Source organism: Salvia splendens, chromosome 9, assembly GCF_004379255.2.
Source record: "Salvia splendens isolate huo1 chromosome 9, SspV2, whole genome shotgun sequence".
Lineage (NCBI taxonomy): Eukaryota > Viridiplantae > Streptophyta > Magnoliopsida > Lamiales > Lamiaceae > Salvia > Salvia splendens.
The window spans coordinates 13,231,656-13,252,742 of NC_056040.1; the positions used below are offsets into that span (position 1 = coordinate 13,231,656).

General features: G+C 35.7%; 3 protein-coding genes and 1 long non-coding RNA gene across 6 annotated transcripts; 2 read left to right on the forward strand and 2 right to left on the reverse strand.

Moving 5' to 3' along the window:
* Positions 1-246: 246 nt before the first annotated feature.
* LOC121748255 lies at positions 247-824 on the reverse strand. Its single transcript, XR_006039420.1, has 2 exons — positions 488-824; positions 247-394 (listed from the first exon to the last, which is right to left on the reverse strand). It is a non-coding gene; the product is annotated as an uncharacterized LOC121748255 (long non-coding RNA).
* A 6,571-nt stretch (positions 825-7,395) lies between these two features.
* On the forward strand, positions 7,396-14,512 carry LOC121748568 (protein BONZAI 1-like). The gene is made up of 16 exons (XM_042143008.1): positions 7,396-7,644; positions 8,909-8,956; positions 9,993-10,141; positions 10,227-10,275; positions 10,475-10,531; positions 10,927-11,112; positions 11,212-11,346; positions 11,636-11,697; positions 11,774-11,876; positions 11,954-12,068; positions 12,608-12,684; positions 12,763-12,900; positions 12,980-13,144; positions 13,328-13,441; positions 13,564-13,660; positions 13,754-14,512. The coding sequence occupies exons 1-16, from the start codon at positions 7,501-7,503 to the stop codon at positions 13,846-13,848; spliced, it is 1,734 nt and encodes a 577-aa protein (XP_041998942.1). The 5' UTR covers positions 7,396-7,500; the 3' UTR covers positions 13,849-14,512.
* Positions 14,513-15,054: 542 nt separating this feature from the next.
* On the forward strand, positions 15,055-17,960 carry LOC121749739. The gene is made up of 3 exons (XM_042144359.1): positions 15,055-15,427; positions 16,192-16,302; positions 17,396-17,960. The coding sequence occupies exons 1-3, from the start codon at positions 15,311-15,313 to the stop codon at positions 17,654-17,656; spliced, it is 489 nt and encodes a 162-aa protein (XP_042000293.1). The 5' UTR covers positions 15,055-15,310; the 3' UTR covers positions 17,657-17,960.
* Positions 17,961-18,262: 302 nt separating this feature from the next.
* On the reverse strand, positions 18,263-20,876 carry LOC121749740 (mitochondrial import inner membrane translocase subunit PAM16 like 1-like). 3 transcript variants are annotated; one of them, XM_042144361.1, is made up of 6 exons: positions 20,764-20,876; positions 20,647-20,685; positions 19,959-20,012; positions 19,373-19,460; positions 18,853-18,983; positions 18,263-18,727 (listed from the first exon to the last, which is right to left on the reverse strand). In XM_042144361.1, the coding sequence occupies exons 3-6, from the start codon at positions 19,959-19,961 to the stop codon at positions 18,602-18,604; spliced, it is 348 nt and encodes a 115-aa protein (XP_042000295.1). In that variant the 5' UTR covers positions 19,962-20,012; positions 20,647-20,685; positions 20,764-20,876; the 3' UTR covers positions 18,263-18,601. The 3 variants fall into 3 exon arrangements, with proteins under 3 accessions (XP_042000295.1, XP_042000294.1, XP_042000296.1); XM_042144360.1 differs by lacking the exon at positions 20,647-20,685 and having other exon boundaries at positions 20,686-20,866; XM_042144362.1 differs by lacking the exon at positions 20,647-20,685 and having other exon boundaries at positions 20,764-20,837.
* Between the last annotated feature and the right edge of the window lie 211 nt (positions 20,877-21,087).

Consider the following 21,087-nt stretch of genomic DNA (forward strand, 5'->3'; position numbering starts at 1 on the left):
CTCTCTGCCTTTCTTAATTAAATAAGACTTCCTTATTTTTCTTCCTTCATCTTCCTCTCTCTTTCATTTCCTATTTTTGTTCCTTCCTTATTTCTTTTTTTTGTACAATGTAAAATTAAAGTAAGAGGAAAAACTAATAGTAATGTCTAAGATAATTCACAGATTAAAATTGACTAAGTGGGACTATTCAATTTTAATCGAAATGATACTTTGTCTTGTTTATTAATACACAAGGAGCCAAGAAGATAGAAGCAAACACCATGATTAACACAAAAAAGAGTTAACATATAAAATTAAATTATTCCTTTAAATCAAATTGGTTTATAAATTATAATGCACTTACCAACAAAAGCATGTCAAGCTTCATCCAAAGGTAGTTGAAATTGATATTTATCTTCAATATATTTTTGAATAAGAGAGAGAAGATTAGGAACAAAACTCAATATAGCATGGAATTCATAACATTAGATGAGAAAATGAAGCTTACTCCGGGAAAACTCGTTTGAGACGCCGCATACAAAACATGTTGGATAAGTCGTAAGGCGTCGGTGAGGGATTACGAAGATCATCAAAAGCTAACGAAGAGGTTCCTTGCAATCTTGAAATACTAACACAAGCCACAATATTCAATTTAAAGATCAAAAGCTTTTTCATTTCACGAGCTAAAGAACTGAAAAATTCGCACAAACAGAAAAACATAGTGTTAATAGAAGCTACGTTCATGCCACGAGTGAACTCCAACCCAGCGATCACCACACCACCATTTTACCTGTATCGAGAAAGTTTGTAGGACTTTGAGTAAATTAGTATTAGCCAAAAAAGGAAATAGGCACATTCTTTATCGTGTCATTGCCCACTACAACATTTTTCTTCTTTTGCCTAAAATGCTTGACCTTGACCTTGACCTTGATAACTATATACCTCTCCACCAATTTTCATACGTGTATCCATGTCATCGGTTGTAAAAGTATCCACTTTCCATGATATTACATACTTGTATTATTGCAAGTTGCAACATCGTATCAACATTCAAATTACCAAATATTCGATTTCGAGCCACTACCCTCCATTATAGTAGGTACGTCTTTCCTAATAATGTTAATTATTGCCACGAAGTTTGATACAAGAATTAATATGAGATTAATTCTTATTCGAGAAATTATTTGTAGAGAGTAGGATAAAGATGTGAATAAGATAGAAAATCTCTAGTCAAGGCGTTACACATCAAAGATAGAGAGAGAATGGAGTTAATAATTTAATTCTTCATTCTTCTTAATAATATTTAAAAAATTCCAATGTATTTATAATATGTGTGACACAAAAAAGATTTCATATAAACTAAGAAAGAAAATCAAATCACGAGATTAACATCAGAAAACCAAGCAACTGGAGGGAAGCTTGACAACACGACGGACATGGCGAATTAAAAGTAAATCAATTGGAGGATGAGAACTTAATGAAAGCACCAATTTGATAGAAATTAATATAAGATTAATTCCTATTGAGAAATTATTTGAAGAAAGTAGGAGGAAAGATGAGAACCAGATAGAAAATCCCAGGTTGAGGTGCTAGGGAGGCGTTTCACACAAGAGAGAGAATGAGATTAATAATTTAATTCTTCATTCTTCTTAATATTATTAAAAGACTCCACACATATTTATAGTATACTCATTCCGTCCCACAAAACTATGCATTCTTTTCTTTTTAATCCGTTCTATAAGAATATACATTTTTTTTTAATTTTTGAACTATGTTCTCTCTAATGAGGTGAGACTCATTCTCCACTAACAATACTTTATTTACTTTTTCTCTCTTACTCTCTCTTATTTTACCAATTTTGCATTAAAACTCGTACCGAACCCAAATTGCATATTTTTTTGGGTTGGAGGAAGTATGTAATACAAAAAATCTCCTAAAACTAGGGAAGCAAATAAAATTTTAACCATTACGGAAAGTAAATCAATCGTAACAAGTAAACAATAAAACATAAAATAAGCTACATAAATATACGGAGTGATTATCAGTTTCCTTTCAAAATAAAGTAAAAGTCTTAGGTCTCTATACTTATTTTAACTAAAGCAAACACTGCTAATAAAACTTTTCATAGTTTATGATTATTTTCAGGTTAATAGTGTATAAAGTTGGTGAAAGTACAGTGGCAATGCTAAAGTAATCGCAACCGAAAAGTGATGTCTCCTAAAGCATTTGCAATGTCACTAATTTGATCTAATTATTATTTCTCCTCTGATCACGTAAAAATTACTTAGCCGCCGGCCTTAAAAGTAATTGCTTTGCGTCTAAACTAAGACAATATTTAATATTTATGGAATGGTTACAACAAAACTTGGTCGTTCCGGTTCCGGAAAAGTAAAACTCGGAAAGAAATTTCGAGGTTACAGTGTTGAACTTAATTGATGGTGTATGTACAAAAGCAAACAGTTTTTACTCGGCTTTTTTTTTTTACCAATTTTCAGTGTTTTTCTTTCTTGTTTTTGCGATGTGGGCCAAAATTAGTGGTTAACCATTGGTTTCATGTTTCGAAAACATTGGAACCGTAGAATTGATAAGTTGGTTTTGATTGTGCTGCCAAGACCAGTTACGATATACAAAAAAATGGAACACGCGGTCATATTTCAAATCAAACAGACAATTCTAATCTACCATGCATCACTAGTAGTTTGCGATAGGTGGACATTGTGTGATAATGAGAATGTCGCAAGATCCCCGCCTTGACTGTTGGGTCCCCGGTGGTGTACACCCGAACTCCACATTAGTATGATATTGTCCGCTTTGGGCAAAGCCCTCACGGTTTTGCTCTTGGGGTACTCCCCAAAAGGCCCCATACTAATGGAGTTGGGGTAGCCCATTTATATGCTTGCAACTCTTGCCATTCTCCAATATGAGATATGGTTTGCTTCACCACATTCCTCCCCTCAAACCAAGACCACCAGACCAAGACCACATGTCTGTGCCCCAATGTTACAGGTCACCAGGTCACCACAAGTCTTGGTCGAGCTCACACAGAGACATCGGAGAACTTGCAAGCGCAACCCACCAAACCTTGAGCCACACAGGCCCAGCCCCTGAACCAAGGCTCTGATACCACTGTTAACCACATTAGCATAGACACCAGCACATGTAAGAGGCTAAGTAGTACAAACATATAAGCCACGTTTCTTTTTGGCCTTAAAGAGACACAATGATCCTCTGCAAATTTTCATGCACCCCTCCCCCATTTCCCCCCCATACCAGCAGCTTCTAAGGCAGTGCAAGACATCAAATTGTAGCAAAGATCAGGAACATATCTTACATTTTTCAGGCTGAGCACAAAACCATTATCAAACTTTAAACACACAGTGCCAATTCCATGAATCTCACATTTTTTATCATCAGCCATTGACACATAAGTATTACTAACAGGTTTTAGCTCAGATAAAACCTCCTTAAAAGGACTAACATCATATGTACATCCTGAATCACAAAGCCAATCATTTGAAGTAAAAGGGCACATAGGAGAGGCATTAACATACATCAGATCATGCACCATGAAAACACATTCATTATCAATGGCCACATTGACAAGATTTTCAAGCTGGGTGACATTATTGGGGGTTTTCTTCCTTTTAGGCTTAGTGCATTCCTTTTTATAGTGTCCTACTTCCCCATAATTAAAATATTTTCTCAAAGATTTAGGATCCATGCTATTGGACATAGATCTATGCTTTTTCTTTGAATTTGAGTTGAAACCTGATCCATTATTAGAGTCTTTAACCCCTCTAGTTTGAGATCTTCCTCTAACATTTAGAGACCTTTCCCTTAATTTCAATTCTTTAGATTTTAAGGAGCTTACAATTAAATCCAGAGGGGCAGAATCCATGCCATACTTAATGGCAACTTTAACATCACTATAGGAGTCAGGTATGCCATTCATTAGGGCTATACTTGTGTATTCATCTATAGTTTTATCACCAGATCTTTTAATATCTTGCACAAGCTTCTGAAATCTATCAATGTTATCATCTATGTCTTTAGTCAAATCAAGCTTAAATTTAAACAATTTCTCAAGCAGATACATCCTAGAAGACATAGAAGTTTCAGTATAAAGAGTGTTAAGATTTTTCCACATTTCAGAAGCAGATTCAATATGATCAACTTTCCTAATCACAGAATCAGATAGATTTAACACAATAGTGGCTCTAGCCAACTCATTCATCTCATCAATTTTATCTTGAGCAGTATCATCAGGTAAGGAGCCATCCACAACCTTAAACACTTTTTGCTGAATCAGAACACATTTCATTTTCTGTTTCCAGATCATAAAACCATTTTTACCATTGAAAGGGATCAGGCCAACAGGCTGGGCCATTTTTGAAACAAATTTTGCAAGAGCACAGGTAGCAAGACAAACACACAGAGCCTTACACACCTTAGAACAGATAGACATAGACAAAACACACCAGGAACACTTCAAGAAACCAAAACACACAGGAGTTCAGATCCCAAATCCTTGACTGTCATGAGCAATACTTTCCAAGGCTATCCCAGCTCGCAATCACTCACTAGTGGAGGGCGCAGGGGGTCACTTGGCAGTATATGAGCTTGGTGACCAAGTAATGAGAGATCAAGAAACAACACAGAGTAAACAAAATCCAACAGAAGCAAGTTCACAGATAAAGGCACAGAAGTATCCTAAGCCTTTGCCAAAGGCTATCTACCAGCAATAAAAAACCCAAACCTATGATGGCACTACAACATAAATGAAAATATACCAGCGGGTTTCAGCCAATTTACCAGAGTGAATCCCCTCTCGAAGGAGGATTCCACTTGCCCACCTCCTTAAGCGACTTGGCGTGCCGATCTAGTCCCCCCGTGGCTCTGATACCACTGTTGGGTCCCCGGTGGTACACACCCGAACTCCACATTAGTATGATATTGTTCGCTTTGGACAAAGCCCTCACGGTTTTGCTCTTGGGGTACTCCCCAAAAGGCCTAATACTAATGGAGTTGGGGTAACCCATTTATATGATTGCAACTCTTGTCCATTCTCGGATGTGGGATATGATTTGCTTCACCACATTAATCAAATTTTGGTCGGGAAGTTTGTCATTACCTAGGAGGGTCGTTTTCCGTTACGAAATCTGGGAATCTTGTTGTAATATAGTACACTACTGATAGACAAAGATGTAATAAAATTACTTAGAAGGTTATAATATAAATTATTTTGATATATAAAGACTTGGAAATTGGAATTACCGTCGTGCCACATTATTAATTTAGAGTTGCTACTTAATTTAAAGTTATAATAGAAATTACTAGTTATGTAACTACTCTCAAACAATATAGTGTATGTGTAGCAAATAAAAAGTTAGTTCTACAGATAATACAATAAAAAAGTATATATACGAAAGGTTTTGAGTTAAAAGTTAAAAATGATCATTTCCTTTACATCTTAAGTTAACATTATTATATACTATAATTTATACTCCATTTCATGGCTGTATGCGATGACATAGCATGTGATAAATTGAACATCCATCACCTGTACACATGTTTAAGATCATTATCCGATTAATTATCAAAATAATATAAAAAGGTTTACTGGTAAAACCCCGTTGTCGTGTTACAGTTAATTGCACACATACTCATATTTTTCGATGATCCGTTTTGATTGATTTTAGATGGGCAATCCAATTTTAAGCATAAGAGCATCCACAGCGGAGAGCACACTGCTGTCCGTCCGTGCCAGCGGCACGGCATCGCTGTCCGCCGCTGGCACGGCGCTGCTCTTAGCTAAGAGCACGTCCATGCCAGAGAGTCTCTTTTTTTTTTAAATCGAAAATAATACCAAAAAATAAAAATATATATATTTTTGGATTCTAAAAAATATACAGATTTTATTACCATTTTTTATGATTTTTTTAAAATATTTTTTTTAACAAATTTAATCCCAAGATCATCTATAAACACACTCATTCATCATCCATTTGAGCGAAATCCGGCCACAAGTAGTGGGTTTTTTTATTTTTATGAATTTAATTATGTAATTTTTAATTTTTAGGATTTAAATTATGTAATTTTTAATTTTTAAGACTTTAGTTATGAAAATTTTAATTTTTAAGATTTTTATTATGTAGTTTTTAATTTTTTTTTGTAGTTTGTAATATTATTTCAGTTATTTTTAATGCATTTTAATATTGTGGAAATGTTTTTATTTAAATTGAATAATAGAATGGTGGGACCCTTGAGCATGTCCTTGCGGAAGAGCACGGATGTGGGTGTTGTACTCTTGCCTAAGAGCAGGGAGTAAAAGTGGGTCCGAGCCCACATCCGTGCTCGTTGGTAAGAGTACGGATGTGGATGCTCTAATGACGGCTGTTTGCCAGGAAATTAATATTGTTGGTAAATGGTATAATTATAATTCACGGAAATATAATATAAATATAGTACCTCATATTCTTCTTATTCTCATGATTATAAAGTTGATTGTCAAATTTTAATTTCAGACAATTGGTTGTTGGCTGAAGAGGGTAGATGATACCCTTTTAATCTAGTCTTCTTTCGTCCACCTATTTGAATTTGAATAATGTGTTAATGTTTATCAACGTAGTACAATCATAGTATTATTTGTGAGTGTATAAATGTGCACACGAATGTGTATTTTTTTGTTTACTCCATTTATCCGCGATTAAGAGTTCCGTTTTTCCATTCTGGTCCGTCCATGAACATGAGTCTCGATTCATTTTTAATATAAATGATAGTAGATCTCACACTTTATTAACTCATTTCACTCACATTCCTTTTAAAACTAGCAGTACTCCATTTGCTACACAATAAATATTACTCCTATTGGCACATAATATTAATTAGATGAATGAATATGATATTTGGATCTAAAATCTTACGTTAAAACTCATAAAATATTTGCTTACAGATATTCAATATAACAAGAAAATTAATTAAGAATTAAACAGTGTTTAAAATAAGAAAATTTATACTATGATATATAGTATAAATTCTAAATTAGGCTATTGGCCCTTAAAATCATATATTTTGGTCTACTTATTTTTTATAAATTAAAATTTTAATCAGAAAAATTATGAACTTATTTCTTATAAAGAATTTTCCAATGAGATAGAACAAAACTAATTTTTGGAATTTCACTCCAAAGTTTAAATCCATAAATTTTACAATCAAATTTTAAATTTAATAAAATTTCAAAGTTCCAATTAAATACTCAAAAGATAGGATAGGAGTACTATTTTTGGAACGACGTAATTTTGATTTACCGTGTGGACATTCAAACACAGGTGGGCCCCGCCTCACAGCTGCTCTGACTCTTTTCTCTCTCTTTGGTTTCTTTATTTCTGAATATCTTCCACTTAGAATTCACCGCGCTCGCCCTTTATATAATTGGCAACGCCTCAGTAAAATATCTTTACGTAATTTTAGCTGCTAGTATCTTTTTTCTATTTATCTCCCAATAATTAGACGACGCCGGCGATGGGGAATTGCTGTTCCGACGTGGCCGGCGGGCAGACGGCGGTCGGAGGCACCAACTCTACCGTAGCAGCTAACGCTTCTAACGAAGCAGTTGATGCCTTCTTCAAGTCTCGCGGCTACAATGGTCTTTACTCTCAGATCGAGGTCCGTGCCAAATGTTTGCACCCAGGATATGTGTATTCAATCGGTTGTGTGTTCGGCATTTGCTTGCTGAACTGTCTTTTTGACTTTTTTTTGGGTAGAGTTTGCTATTTTTATTTATGTGTGTGTTTGTTTAGGTTTTGATGTTGCATAGGTAATTGGAATTGGATTACTGCAATTGGAAATGTTGGCTAACTTGTTTTCCGCGTTGTGATTTCGTACGGAGACATATAGTTTGGTATTCGCGTATTAGGGAAAATTATTGGGGAGATTGAGTAATTGAACGTGTTTGTAGTTCTACCCTAATACGAGGAATGAAGTATGAATTTGTAAAAATAGCCAAAATGGATGAGAGTTAGATTACAGGATGGGGTTGTATCAGGAACACTGGCATAGCAATTAGTAGCTGAAGGTGGATTTTAGGTGTTGTTGATAACATATGCATAGTGCATACCGTGACTGATCCCAATGTTCCTTGGAGGCACGGGAGAGTTTGCAATGCTCAAGTATCATAGGACATGTTTCTGCAGAAGTTCCTAAGATAAGTAATGCTACAAACTACTAGTACAGGAAATTAGTTAGGGTAGTCCATAATGGAAGTATTCGTTTGGGGGTGAGGGGTTGGCAAGACCAATAGGGAACCTGCTGAGAAATGGTGCTTCAATATGAAATGTTTTTTATAAGGTCCATACCTGGAAATTCATACATTGAAATGTTCGGTAGTATATATTGTATCGGATCCCCATATGCATAAAATTTTGAATCAAATTGGGCCCGGATAGGCATCTGAGCTCTTCTCTAAGGCCGTCTCTCAGAATAAATCTGCATATAGTTTGCATGTGGCTACTATGAATAAAATCTCACTGTCAACACATTAGAAAGTGATCAGGGTTTTAAATAGCCACTCTTGCAGTCTTGCTTGCTGTTAATGTATGTAATATTGTAGTGGGATGTAAACATATATTTTCCTTGCACATACAATCTTCTTGTGTTCCGAGTACAATTAACTCACTACTTTGGATTTTACTTTCTTAAACACACTGTCCCTTAGGTAACCTGGAAACTGGATCAGCTTCATGACTTCTTGCCTTTTCATTTAGCAATTTTGTTAACATGTCCTGTTTTCTGCTGTTGATGCTCCATATGTTGCAACGTATGACTTCTTGTCTGGATCATCTTTATGACTTCTTGCCTTTTCACTTGTATTGCTGTAATATGTTTCATTGGTGATTTATCAAGCTTCTGATCAAACTTAAATATTTTGCAGCTCTCTCTCTCTGCAACAGACTTACGTGATCGGGATGTGCTCTCCAAGGTTTGTTTTTTACTTTATCAGAAAAAAGAACTATCTCAGCTATATTCACTTCTTGGTTTAGAATACCATATCATCTTCTGAATGCTTCTTCTTTTCTTTTCTTGCTGATGTGTTCACGGTCTATGCATGTCTGTTTACCTTTATAAGCTTCAATGTGTTGATTTTGATTTTAGAACTGGCATGTTTTTTTAGCATTGTAACTTAAGGACTCGTTTGGTTTTATAGATGGGAATAAACAAGATAATATGGGATAGAATTTTCGGGCGAGATGTAGATAATGTAAATTTTAAGGCATATAAAGTATTGTTTGGTTATGAGATATTATTCAAGTTTGTGTTCCCACTTTAGTTTGCCCTCCAAAGTGTTCCCCTTCCACTTTTGGTTACTACCCACCACTAACCCTTTATATTATACTCTCACTATATCAACTTATTCAGAACAAACCATGCATGGCCCACAATGCCACAACTCATCTACACACTAAACTAAAATATACAGTACTACAATACAGTGCATTATACCCTATAATAAATGAGGGCCCCCTTTTCCACTCATCCACACACTTACCTAATATTTAGTAAAACCCGTACTGCAAATTTATGGGAACACTTGGGACTGAGGGAGCATTTCCTCATATTTTACATGTTGATGAACATTTTTACACTACACCAGACCTTAACTACTGAGATCGGTCACTGCAATGATATACTACTACTTGTTTATGTTTTATTATTTGTATTATAAAATTACACTCACATAGACATGCAATGTACAAAATTAATTTAAAGGTAAAATTGTAGATATATACAAGGAAAATTCTATCACATCTTGTTACAAAAAAAGCATGAGCTTTTTCTAGACTTCTTTGTTTGTTGTATCCAGTTTCTTTGGATAATGATGTACCTCGTTTTTTTTACACCTGTTATTCTTGAATTTGGTTACTAGAGTTGGTGAGGGGTATGATGCTGGTTGGATAAATTTAATGGATTCACCTTGACACCCTCACCCTCCACTGACTATCATTGTATAATTTTAGAGTGATCCTATGGCGGTTCTGTATATCAAAGGAAGTGATGGTTCGCTACGAGAGCTTGGTCGGACAGAAGTAGTTCTGAATTCATTGTGCCCCAAATGGATTAATAAATTTACTGTTACCTACCAATTCGAAATGGTGCAGAATTTGGTGTGAGTTTTATTGTGAATGTAGTTTTTATACCCAATAATTTTTATGATTTGGTATTATGCATCTCAAGAGCTTCCTCTGCTGCAGGTTACGTGTCTATGATGTTGACACTCAGTTTCATGGCATGGATGTGAAGGTAGACTGAATTCCTTAATTAATTTTTTTCTGTTACAAAGAGTAGAAATTTAACTGAATGTCCGACAATACTTTATTATATTTCATTAACGTCACATCATATTTTGATGTCCTCGCTATGTTATCTTCATTGCCTATTTCATAAGAACAAGGTATACCTGATTGATTTTATTCGGTTTTGTTTTCTTTTCTTGCTATAGGCAATTAAGCTGGAGGAGCAGCAGCTTCTTGGTGAGGCTACTTGCACATTATCTGAGGTATGCTTATTCTTCATCTCTGTTTTCTGCATTTAATAATGTGTGCATGTGTAGAGAAAATAAAATCTACAACTTTGTTACAGTTACACACAGACTCCTTTTCCCATCTCTCCTGTGATTACTCTAGGAACTAATTTTTTAAATTGTATTTAATGGTTGATTGATAATATCTTCCCCATGAAGCCGTATAGCGGTACTTGTGCAGCCCTTTGACTTTTAGGTGGGACAATAGGCAATCCTTGACTCTATTTCTGTAACCTCTATCTGTTTTAGGCTTCTGACCTTTTAATCATTTTCCAATGGATATATAGCATTCGAAAGAGTTTTTTTTTTTGGTTGGGGGGGGGGGGTTATCACTATATTTTCACTCATCTTCCCTCATTTCCTCTATGTAGATTGCCACAAAACTATACAGAACCGTAACTGTAGATCTAGCACGTGAAGAAGTTTCTGCTCCAGGCCATACTCGAAAATGTGGCCAGCTTACAGTTTACTCTGAAGAAAGTGTTGCGTCAAAGACTACAGTAGAGTTGATATTGCGATGTTCAGACTTGGAATCCAAGGATTTGTTCTCAAAAAGTGTAGGAGAGTTCTTTCTCCTGGTTTATCTCATAATCAGAATATCAAATTCTGTATGAAGTCAGAAAAACTCATTAAAATCTTTGTCCCTTTTTTTTCAGGACCCATTTCTTGTAATATCAAAAGCTACAGAGCATGGAATATTAGTTCCAATTTGTAAAACTGAAGTCCTGGAAAATGATCATGAACCAACATGGAAGCCAATTTTCCTGAGCATTCAGCAAGTAGGAAGCAAGGTACGAATGATGGTTCTAGAAAGTTCACTATGTCACTTGAGTAGCATGAAACGTTTCATTCAGATAAATATTTAGTAGATGGAGTTGCTACCCAAGCTTGATACAGAAAATACAGTGCTTTAGATTCTAGATTTGCTTTCAGATGTTAAATTCTGCGTGGATCATTTCTATAAATCTAATCATGAATAATAATGTTGGATTGATATTGTTAGTTCGCCATTTAGATGTTCTTTATTCTTTTTCAGTAATTACTTGGAGATTTCTACCTAACGAGTTTTATCTAATGCAGGACAGCCCACTACTTATTGAATGTTTTGACTTCAACAGCAATGGAAAGCATGCTTTATTGGGGTAAGCAGCTATCTTTATTTAACCAGCTCTGTAATAGTTTTCTAGCTGACCCTGACCCTGAACTATAACTGTTCAGAAAAGTTCAGAAGTCACTGGCAGATTTGGAAAGGCTGCACTCTACTGGCGCTGTAGAAAATTTGTTTATCCCAACGTCAGTTGGGCAAAATCACCAACGCAAGGTAAGAAAAAGACTGTTTAGAAAGAGTATTTTCAGTATATATGTACCTATTTAAAAGTTGCATTTTTCTTCTTGTAGGTTTTAAAGAGTCAGTTGATTGTGGATAAGTATTCAGAGAACATCCAGCACACATTCCTCGATTACTTGGCTGGAGGATATGAGCTGAATTTTATGGTTGCTATTGATTTCACTGGTATACCTTCAGTCTATGCTAAACATGCTTTCCTTTGGATTTGATTGTTGAGTGCATCTTGATATTCAACTTGCATATTTTTAACTTTTCTTTCCTTCTGTTTGGTTGTGTCAATGTATGATTAAAGCCTTAAAGGAGTGGCTTTTACGAACTGAGTTGGTTTCTCTTTGATTGAGTGGTCAGATCATTAGATATCAAATATGCTACTATGATTGTGTAGTTTCCCTTGGTGCTGTGTGCAGATAATATTTTGTTGTGTCATAAGATCTTTATGCAATGAACAGAAAATGTCCTCCTTACCTTACTAGGTCATCCGGTTTCTGCTGCCGCAATATTTTATATAGCAAGAAGTATAGTAGAAGAGAGTCTGCTGTCATAAGCGACTCGTTAATATGTGAAGAGTTCTCTGTTTCTCTTGCACACTTGTGGCTGTCCTAAGTTTGCGTGCAATGTATGGACGTCCATATGTGCAGTACTATAATTTCTTTTATCCTAGTGTTTGATGAGGTTGTTACTAACTCTCAATATCTTTAAATCAGCTTCGAATGGTAATCCACGGTTACCTGATTCCTTGCACTATATCGATCCATCAGGGAGGCCAAATGCATATCAGAGAGTGAGATGCATTCAGTATTACCATTTCAGTTTCTGGGTTTGAAGAATACAAAAGCTAATATACTCTCTCTTAGTTTAGGCAATTTTGGAAGTTGGAGGAGTTCTGCAGTTCTACGATTATGATAAAAAGTTTCCTGCTTGGGGGTTCGGAGCCCGGCCAATTGATGGTCCCGTATCTCACTGCTTTAACTTAAATGGCAGCAGTACCTATTGTGAGGTGAAACTGGGGCTACATACTGATCAAGCATTCTTTTTAAGGTTTCATTTTCATTGTTAAGCATTCCATTTCCTTCCAGGTTGATGGAATCCATGGAATTATGACGGCATATGCAAGCGCTCTTCCTAATGTCTCATTAGCAGGACCAACATTGTTTGGACATGTAGTTATGCAGGCAGCACAGATAGCCAGTGGATCTGTTGCAAGAAATGAAAGAAAGTATTTTGTGCTGTTGATTATCACGGTATGTTAATAACATTGAACTTATACTTTTGGCTGTATGCTCTGTAGTCTAGACTTCTAGCATACCTGATCATATGCTGTATTGAGAACCTGAGTGAAGTTTGCATTTTTGGAATCACTGATATCATAAGTAAATCTGATTGTATCCTCACAGACCTCACCTTTCACCCATACTAATTCTCAGGATGGAGTTATAACAGACCTCCAGGAAACAAAGGATGCATTTGTTATGGCATCTGATCTGCCATTGTCAATACTTATTGTTGGGGTTGGGGGAGCTGATTTTAAAGAAATGGAGGTATATGCCTTTCTTTTTGTACGGTTTGTACTTGATTGGGTTATTCCCTTAACCAATGTAGCGATATCTTCTATTCATTTCCCACACGCTTATTGAATAGTATTTTGTCATTCATTTATCAGATATTGGACGCCGATAAAGGGGAGAGACTCGAAAGTTCATCTGGACGGGTCGCATCACGCGACATTGTCCAGTTTGTTCCTTTCAGAGATGTACAAAGTAAGGAGCAAATTTATTGAATTCCAGTAATATACTGTTCTTATATGACCATATTCAGTAGTCTGAACTGGTCGGGGAATTATTGAAATGCAGATGGAGAAGACTCTGTCGTACAATCACTTCTAGCAGAATTACCGACACAGTTTTTAGCTTATGTGCGAGCTCGAGGTATTGGCCCAACTGCATAATCAAATCTACAACTGTAAATACAAAATTACTCTCTGGATATTTTGTGCCTAGCTTGCTTCCAGAGCAGAGCCTATGACAGTTGCACCGGAATGATCTACGTCCAGTTCCTGGTTAGGTTTTTTTTATCTCACCACGGAGCGTGCCCAACTTTGTCAGGGTTCGTAAATCTGGAAATGGCTAAAAGAAACCATTCTTGTTCATTGTGTAGCATGGAGTTCCATTTTTTAAAATCTGAGAACTGTTCTCACGTAGACATGAATTTTGATACAATCACAACATTTTGCATCGGTTCTTGAAATCTGAAATCTTCGACTCGTCTTTGCAAAGGACACTGTTCCTTTTCGACTTGTCATCGCTGCCTACGATTGGAGTAGAAATCATACTACTTCTTTCACAAGTCGATGCATTAATTATTGATGCATGGTTGTAACTTGTAAGAGGGAGCTGTATGCTCGAGAATTCATTTTGGCGGTGTATGTAAATTCTGACCACAATTTGAGGTTTGATCTACATTTTCATGGATTTGATTTTGCTGTTTTATGCGTTGTATAAAGTACATCAATTCTTTAGAGATTATACTACTGGATTTGATGAAGTTTTTCCAAGTAGTATTGTAATATGCATTGCAATTTCTCATGATTTTGATGGATGATAGTTATTACATGTGACAAGGTACTTTCACAATATTTTGTTTCATCTTATACGGTATCACTAGGTACGGTACTGTAGATCTAGAATGTGAATTGAGTCGCATACATTTTTAAACTTATTTATATATATTGATCATATGAATCATATCCACAACTTATCCTTAATTAAGGGAAAGTTTACTTTGAGTTAATCCACATATTATATAGGATGTGTCAGATAAAAATAATACGGAGTATAGGCCAACCCACTCTTTTACTTTGATGGTTTAGTTAATGTTGCAATTGTCTGATCAATTTCTCATTCGATGATTGTCTCTAAAATCAACTATGGAATTGGATATTAGTCCTTCAAATCATCAATTTTTGTTTGAATTGTGCAAAATAATTTATGACTTAAAAATAAAAAATATCAAATTTTATGAATGGTGTTATTATCCCATCTCAACCAATTTTTTTGCTTCAGCGTGTCTTGTCATGAAATCTACAGTTGCTTGCTGGAATAGTTCTCGAAACTATGTTCTTTTTTTTAATCAAAATTGTTATAACCTAGTCATGTTTACTACTTTTCTCTATCTAAATTTCAAATTTAATTGCATTTCCAAATTTGTGTATAGAGTTAAATTTAATAGACTTATTTGATCGAATTCGTTTCTCCATAAAAAAACATACTTTGCGCAAGCCGACTTCTGATACGCCCAAAACCCCATATATCAGTATCAAACGACTTGTTTGAAGCTGTGTAATCCTGATTTCTGATACGTCAAAGAAAAACGAAGAAAGAAAAAGGGCAATTGAGGGTGATTGGAATAAAATGGATAAACTAAGGGAATTCTTCAAGAAAACTATGTTCTACGCTCGGGTTCTTTCCGGATACGAAGAGCGCAGAATCCGATCTTACAGATTGCAGCTTCAAAAACGTCTCCAGGAGGTTTCGATTTGCTCTGACTTAAATTCATTTTTTTTTATTTCATTATACTTATGCAGTCATCTATTGCTTAATTACATTCCTTGATGAAATGAAATGGGTTTTTAGTAGTAGTATTTTCTCTTGTCATTATTGAAATTGAAATAAACTGCTAGAGTGGAGTTGTTGGATCATTGTCATTAATGCAGCTACTTTGATTTAAAAGAAGAAAAATATTGAATTGGACAAAGTGGAGTATGAAAATGAAGAATTTCTAGGTATGAATGATTGAAGAGTAGGGTATCCAGTTCATGTAATTGTTCGTAATTTGCTTTGATTGAGCTGGCGGTAGGAGCTACTCTTTATAGGCATTGATAATATAGGCTGCAAATATCTGTTGAGATACCACCACTGTATTTAAAAACAAGACTTAATTTTATTTGGTTGTCAAATTTCGTGGGTGAATGTGTAATGCCCTAGCCAGTTGAGTTGGGATCAGAAATTATTCATAATATGATTTGTCTTGCCAAATGACAATTTGCTAGTGATATACAAATTTTAACAACTGTTCATTCTGAAGATAGTTTTCATGTAGTTGGGTCGATATTTGTCATGGACTGTGAGCTACTGAGTTATGTATATGCACATCTAGTTACAAATGAAAAGGTGGGAACAATTAGATTTCATGTGTCATTACATTTACATGCCTATGTATCTTATGTATGTACCAGTTAATGTATCATTAAGTTTGTACCGTTTCTTACTTTGTTATTCTTGTCATTTGACAGGCAGAATTAAGGAAAGCTGCTCTTAATAGGGTACCTGAACAGATTATTTTGTCAGAGGTGCGGAAGATGGTTCAGGAAATGCAGTCTTTGAATAAGAAGTTAGAGGACACGGTACGTTTCTCAACTCTTCAGTTTTGTTGCCTGATTTTACAGTTATAGGGCTATAATGTTATGAAATCTTGAGGATAACATTTTCCTCTACACCAATATTACTCATTCATGGATGTGGATTTTATCTTGAATTGCGGTTCTTAAAATTTGATATCTCATAATTTGGTCCAGATAGGAAGTGAATTTGGGATTCACATTAAAATTACTGTTTGTGAGACTATTTCTGTATCAGTACACTGCACAGACAGTTATGGCACATTTCCAAAACTTTCATGTCAAGATAAAATTGAAATCTATAATAGATAATTTATTCGGGACAAATGGGATAAGGCACATGGTCCTCATTCAATCAGCAGGCCAATTCAAATTTCGTTCTTTGTCCATTCGTTAGATTCAGAAATATTGTTAACCCCCCCCCCCTGTTCTTTATGGTTCTTGTTACTGTCAGTTTAATTCATGGTTGGCAGATGCTGGTGTGAAGCTCTCTGTCACTCTTATTGAAGACTAAGAGATTTATAGGGATTAGCAGAGAACTATCCATGTCAGTGAACAATGTGTCGTGAGTCATGATCTATAGACATTAATAAACCCCAAAGAAAATCTGATTAATTAATCCGTAACCACCGACCTTCCTATAAAGAGCAAATGATTGATATACCATTAGAATCTTGATAGATTTTCATCTTCATCTTTCCAGGGAAGAAATTAGGAAATCTATTGTTTTTGCACATTGGTACTGGAATCAGGCAATTGATAGCTAGCTGGACACTTAATTCTCTCTGCCCTCCTGTATATGCTGTCTAGACAGCTTCGTGGTCTATGTCAAGGGCGAGTTTCAATTTGGTGTTGGTTTATTGGATAGAATAACATCTTGCATCCATTCACACTTGATACTGAAGACAAGTGTTTTCGCACCTTTAGTTCACACTGAACAACACAAGTTATGTTGTTCTCCTCTTTTTCCCCTTGTTTATTCTCTTAATATGTTTTCACTATTCATCTGGAGGCATGATGAAGTTATGTCGTGTATCTATTGCCAGCAATATTTGGTTATCTAGTCCATTTCGTTATATATAAGGTGAAAAATTTGCAGGAGGCAGCCATAGAGGATTACTTCAAGCCAATTGACAAGGAAGCAGAAATGATAATGAAGGTTCAGCTTGAAGGAGAGGAGAAGACAATGAGAGAGATGGTGGCAACCATGCAAAGGCAGGCTCTACTCGAAAAAGCAGAAGCTGAAGCAGATGCACAAGCACAAGCACTTGCAAATTCAAAGAATGCTAAAGCGGACCAAGAAGTTGAGGAGGCGGAACCAGAACCAGTACGCGTTGACAAGAGGTCTGGAATGCGATGAATCCTCAAAACAGTTCTCGCACTTGTTTGAATTACAAGGCATTGCACTCCATTTTCAAAGGCTTAGTTTCGCCATTTCCGTGATGGGACGTGAGTAGGCATTCTGGGCAACAGTACAGCAACACATAATCAGTTGGTATGCTGGGCAAAAATAAAAACACTCTGTTGATTGTTTACTACTAAGTAGCAATGGTCTCTCTGAGCTGCATTTTCTGTATCGTGATTTCGTGTATTATATTTTTATAGTTCATGTTCAAGTGAACATCTGATCTTTCAGGTTAAGGAGGAAACATTCTTTCGATCAATCGAACTATAGTCATATTTTAGTCAATTTCAAAAAATCTTGTTTAGGTTTGGGTAAGGCTATTCCCAACATTACAAATAGCAGGCTTATTATCTGGAAATGTATACCAAAGTGGTCAATAGTGACGAACTAGGTACCAAATTTTTGCAAGAATTTCTTAATTTTGTTTTTGTAGTTGCTATTTTTACAAAGACTGTCATACAGAAGTTTAGAGTGCCTGACGACACACTTCACGAGTGTCTCTTTAGAGCATGATTCATCTAATAGGACACGCCTGCAATCCATCCACACCAAATACAACACTTCCAAACCAAGATAATCAAATCAATAGCTATGAGAACATAGGTCGTCTTCTGAATAGACAGCCTAGCTCGTGCAAAACAGTTACAAGGGTTATTCATTAACCGCACATATATAACGATATAACTAGGGTACGAAGTTGCGTTTACAAACAGCAGTAGGATAGCACATTCCGATCCTCAACTATATATGACATTCAGCCACTTGAAACTTTTTGTACCATATTCCAGGCATCAAACCCCAAAGAATTATATGAGAAACAACGATCTTCTCAGAGAGTGATATAACTACCTATATTTCACAACTCGGTAAAAGATATCTCACGAACCACGAGAAAATGATTTAACTCGGGCTCTGCTGCTGCTTTGGTTTCTCAACACTTTCCAGGCATTCTTTCGCTCTAACCACCTTCGATTGGAGATAGAAACTGCCACTCTGAGTATTCCTCTCAAACAACTTGTCATACCTCTGACAAAATCAAGGGAGATTTTTAATCATTAAATTACTATCACAGTATCACCATATATATGAAAATCCAACTTTCATCTAAAAAGCAAGCGAAAAGAGAGAAGAAATCAGAGAAAGGAGAAAACCTTCACAATCTCTTCCCATGGTGTATTCTCAGTGACACCAAGTATTTGCCTAGCCTCTGCCTCAGTCATCATTTTACTACCTCTCTTGATAGTTTCCACTGCTTCTTGCGCAGCACCAGTCTTTGAGGCGTCTGCATTGCAATACACCATGAGAACATAGTGTCAGATGTAGAGGGGGATCGATTCACTTTTAAATGCCAATGCATAAAGTGCATTAGTTTCAATTCAGTTTCGATTCAATTCATTTCAATTCACGTACAAGCACTAAAGACTTACTCCCCCCCCCCTTAAACACTATTGGCACACATTTCAATAGCTTCAAAACTTTTTATGTAAGTGTGCCAAGTCTCACATCCTTCCACCAAAAAAATAGTCAAATTGGGCACTAACAGGAATAATTAGTCAGAAGAGGGAGCCATTGCTAGAATACATAATTAGAGGATCAACTACTTCACAAAACAGTCTTGTGTCATTCTCCCAAAAGTCAAAAATCGAATAACAACCCAGAGAAAAAACTTACTTGCAAGAGCCTGACGATATGCCTGAGCAAACGCTCTGATCATTATTCCAGAACCCATGACAATCAAGTTAGCAAGAATTCTAGCTGCCTGCAACCACATAAAACTATAAAGTTGCAAATTTGCAATGACAATGACACCACAAATCATGTCATGGATGGCGGAGAGTATGTTTAGAGTATGTGATCCACTATAACATCATTACAATGCCTCAACAGAATAGAATGTTGCAAATAAAATTTCTGGATAATTATAAAGTGTGAGGCTCTAGGAAATTAAACACACAGAACACACAATCGCTGTTAAACCAGAAGTGCAAGACAATCATCAGAAAGAATTTCCTCAGCTATATTCAAGAAACAGTATGTGAAATTGAAGTGGTGAAAACTTAAAAATATTACAATTAATCAATTATGCACACTTCCTAATCCTGGAAAGTTTAGATAGCCACTTTGAGATACTTTTCCATCGTATATTAATATATAAGCTAGAATAAGTCATTCCAACAGTACTACATTGTATAGAACCTATGCTTGCAGCAAATCTATTCCTATTTTAGAGAAAACAAGGTCAGGCCCAGATACATACCATGGCTAGAAGAGCAAAAGACAATCACCAATCGATTAACAAACTCCGAATAACCTGCACCAAAACAAGAATCAATAAGATTCAACAATTTAAATTTTACAGACGTGGATAAAACAAACATGCAAGTTACAAGCAAGACCAAATTCATATCTAAGTACATAATCCATTACTAAAACAAAACAGTAAATCAGCAGATCCAGTACGAATCACCGAATGACAACAGAACTCAACCAATATGCTAATGAGGTGAACCCTGAGGACACGTGAATTTATTTTTTCTCAAAATCAAAATTTTCATCACGCCATCACTTCAAACATGATTTATCTCTAAGCTCCCCAAGAAGTAATCTTTTTTTCCAGAGAACAAGCTATAATCGGATAACCTAAGGCCGCCGTTCATCATAATCGTCATGGGGAAAAGCAAACGGCAAAAAACATAGCAAAATTTTGCACAAAATAGTTTAAATTACCGATGAAAAAACAATAGCCACCATTTCTTCTGACAAAACAAATCGAGACATACGCGTATATCAATAAATTCAATTAATCAAATAAAAAGTTACGGGTCAATCAATCTTTTTGGTGCTTTCACATGAAAACAGTCAAAGGGAAAATATATCAGAAAACCAAATTCGCAAGGACCAATCCCAACAAAAGAGGAAAAAGAAAGAAAAGAAAAAGAAGAGACCTCCAATACGTTCAAGAGAAGATTGAGCAGAATCCGTACCTTAAAATACAAAAAAAAAAAATCAGAGCAGAATAAGAGGAAGTTTTTCTGTGATTAGGATTCGCGAAAGAGTTCGACCTAAATTAAATATGAGGTTCGATTCGTTTCGTTTTATTTCTTGGGAAAGAGTTAATCTCGTGTGAGGGTTGTTGATGAAGAAGGCGGCAGCTGCGTAGTCTATTTTGCTTTTATATGAAAACTTCTTGAAACTTCCAGCCTATATGTTAAATAAAAACACCATTTTTTTTCTGAATAAAAATCACATTTGGTGTGACAGGTATTTTAAGAAATACTTCAACTCCCCATTCTAAATGAAACATATCTATTCTGGTACGACTTTTTGTGTAATATTATTTGTAAGTTAAGTGGAAAAAATAAAATAAGAGAGAGTGATATTTCTAT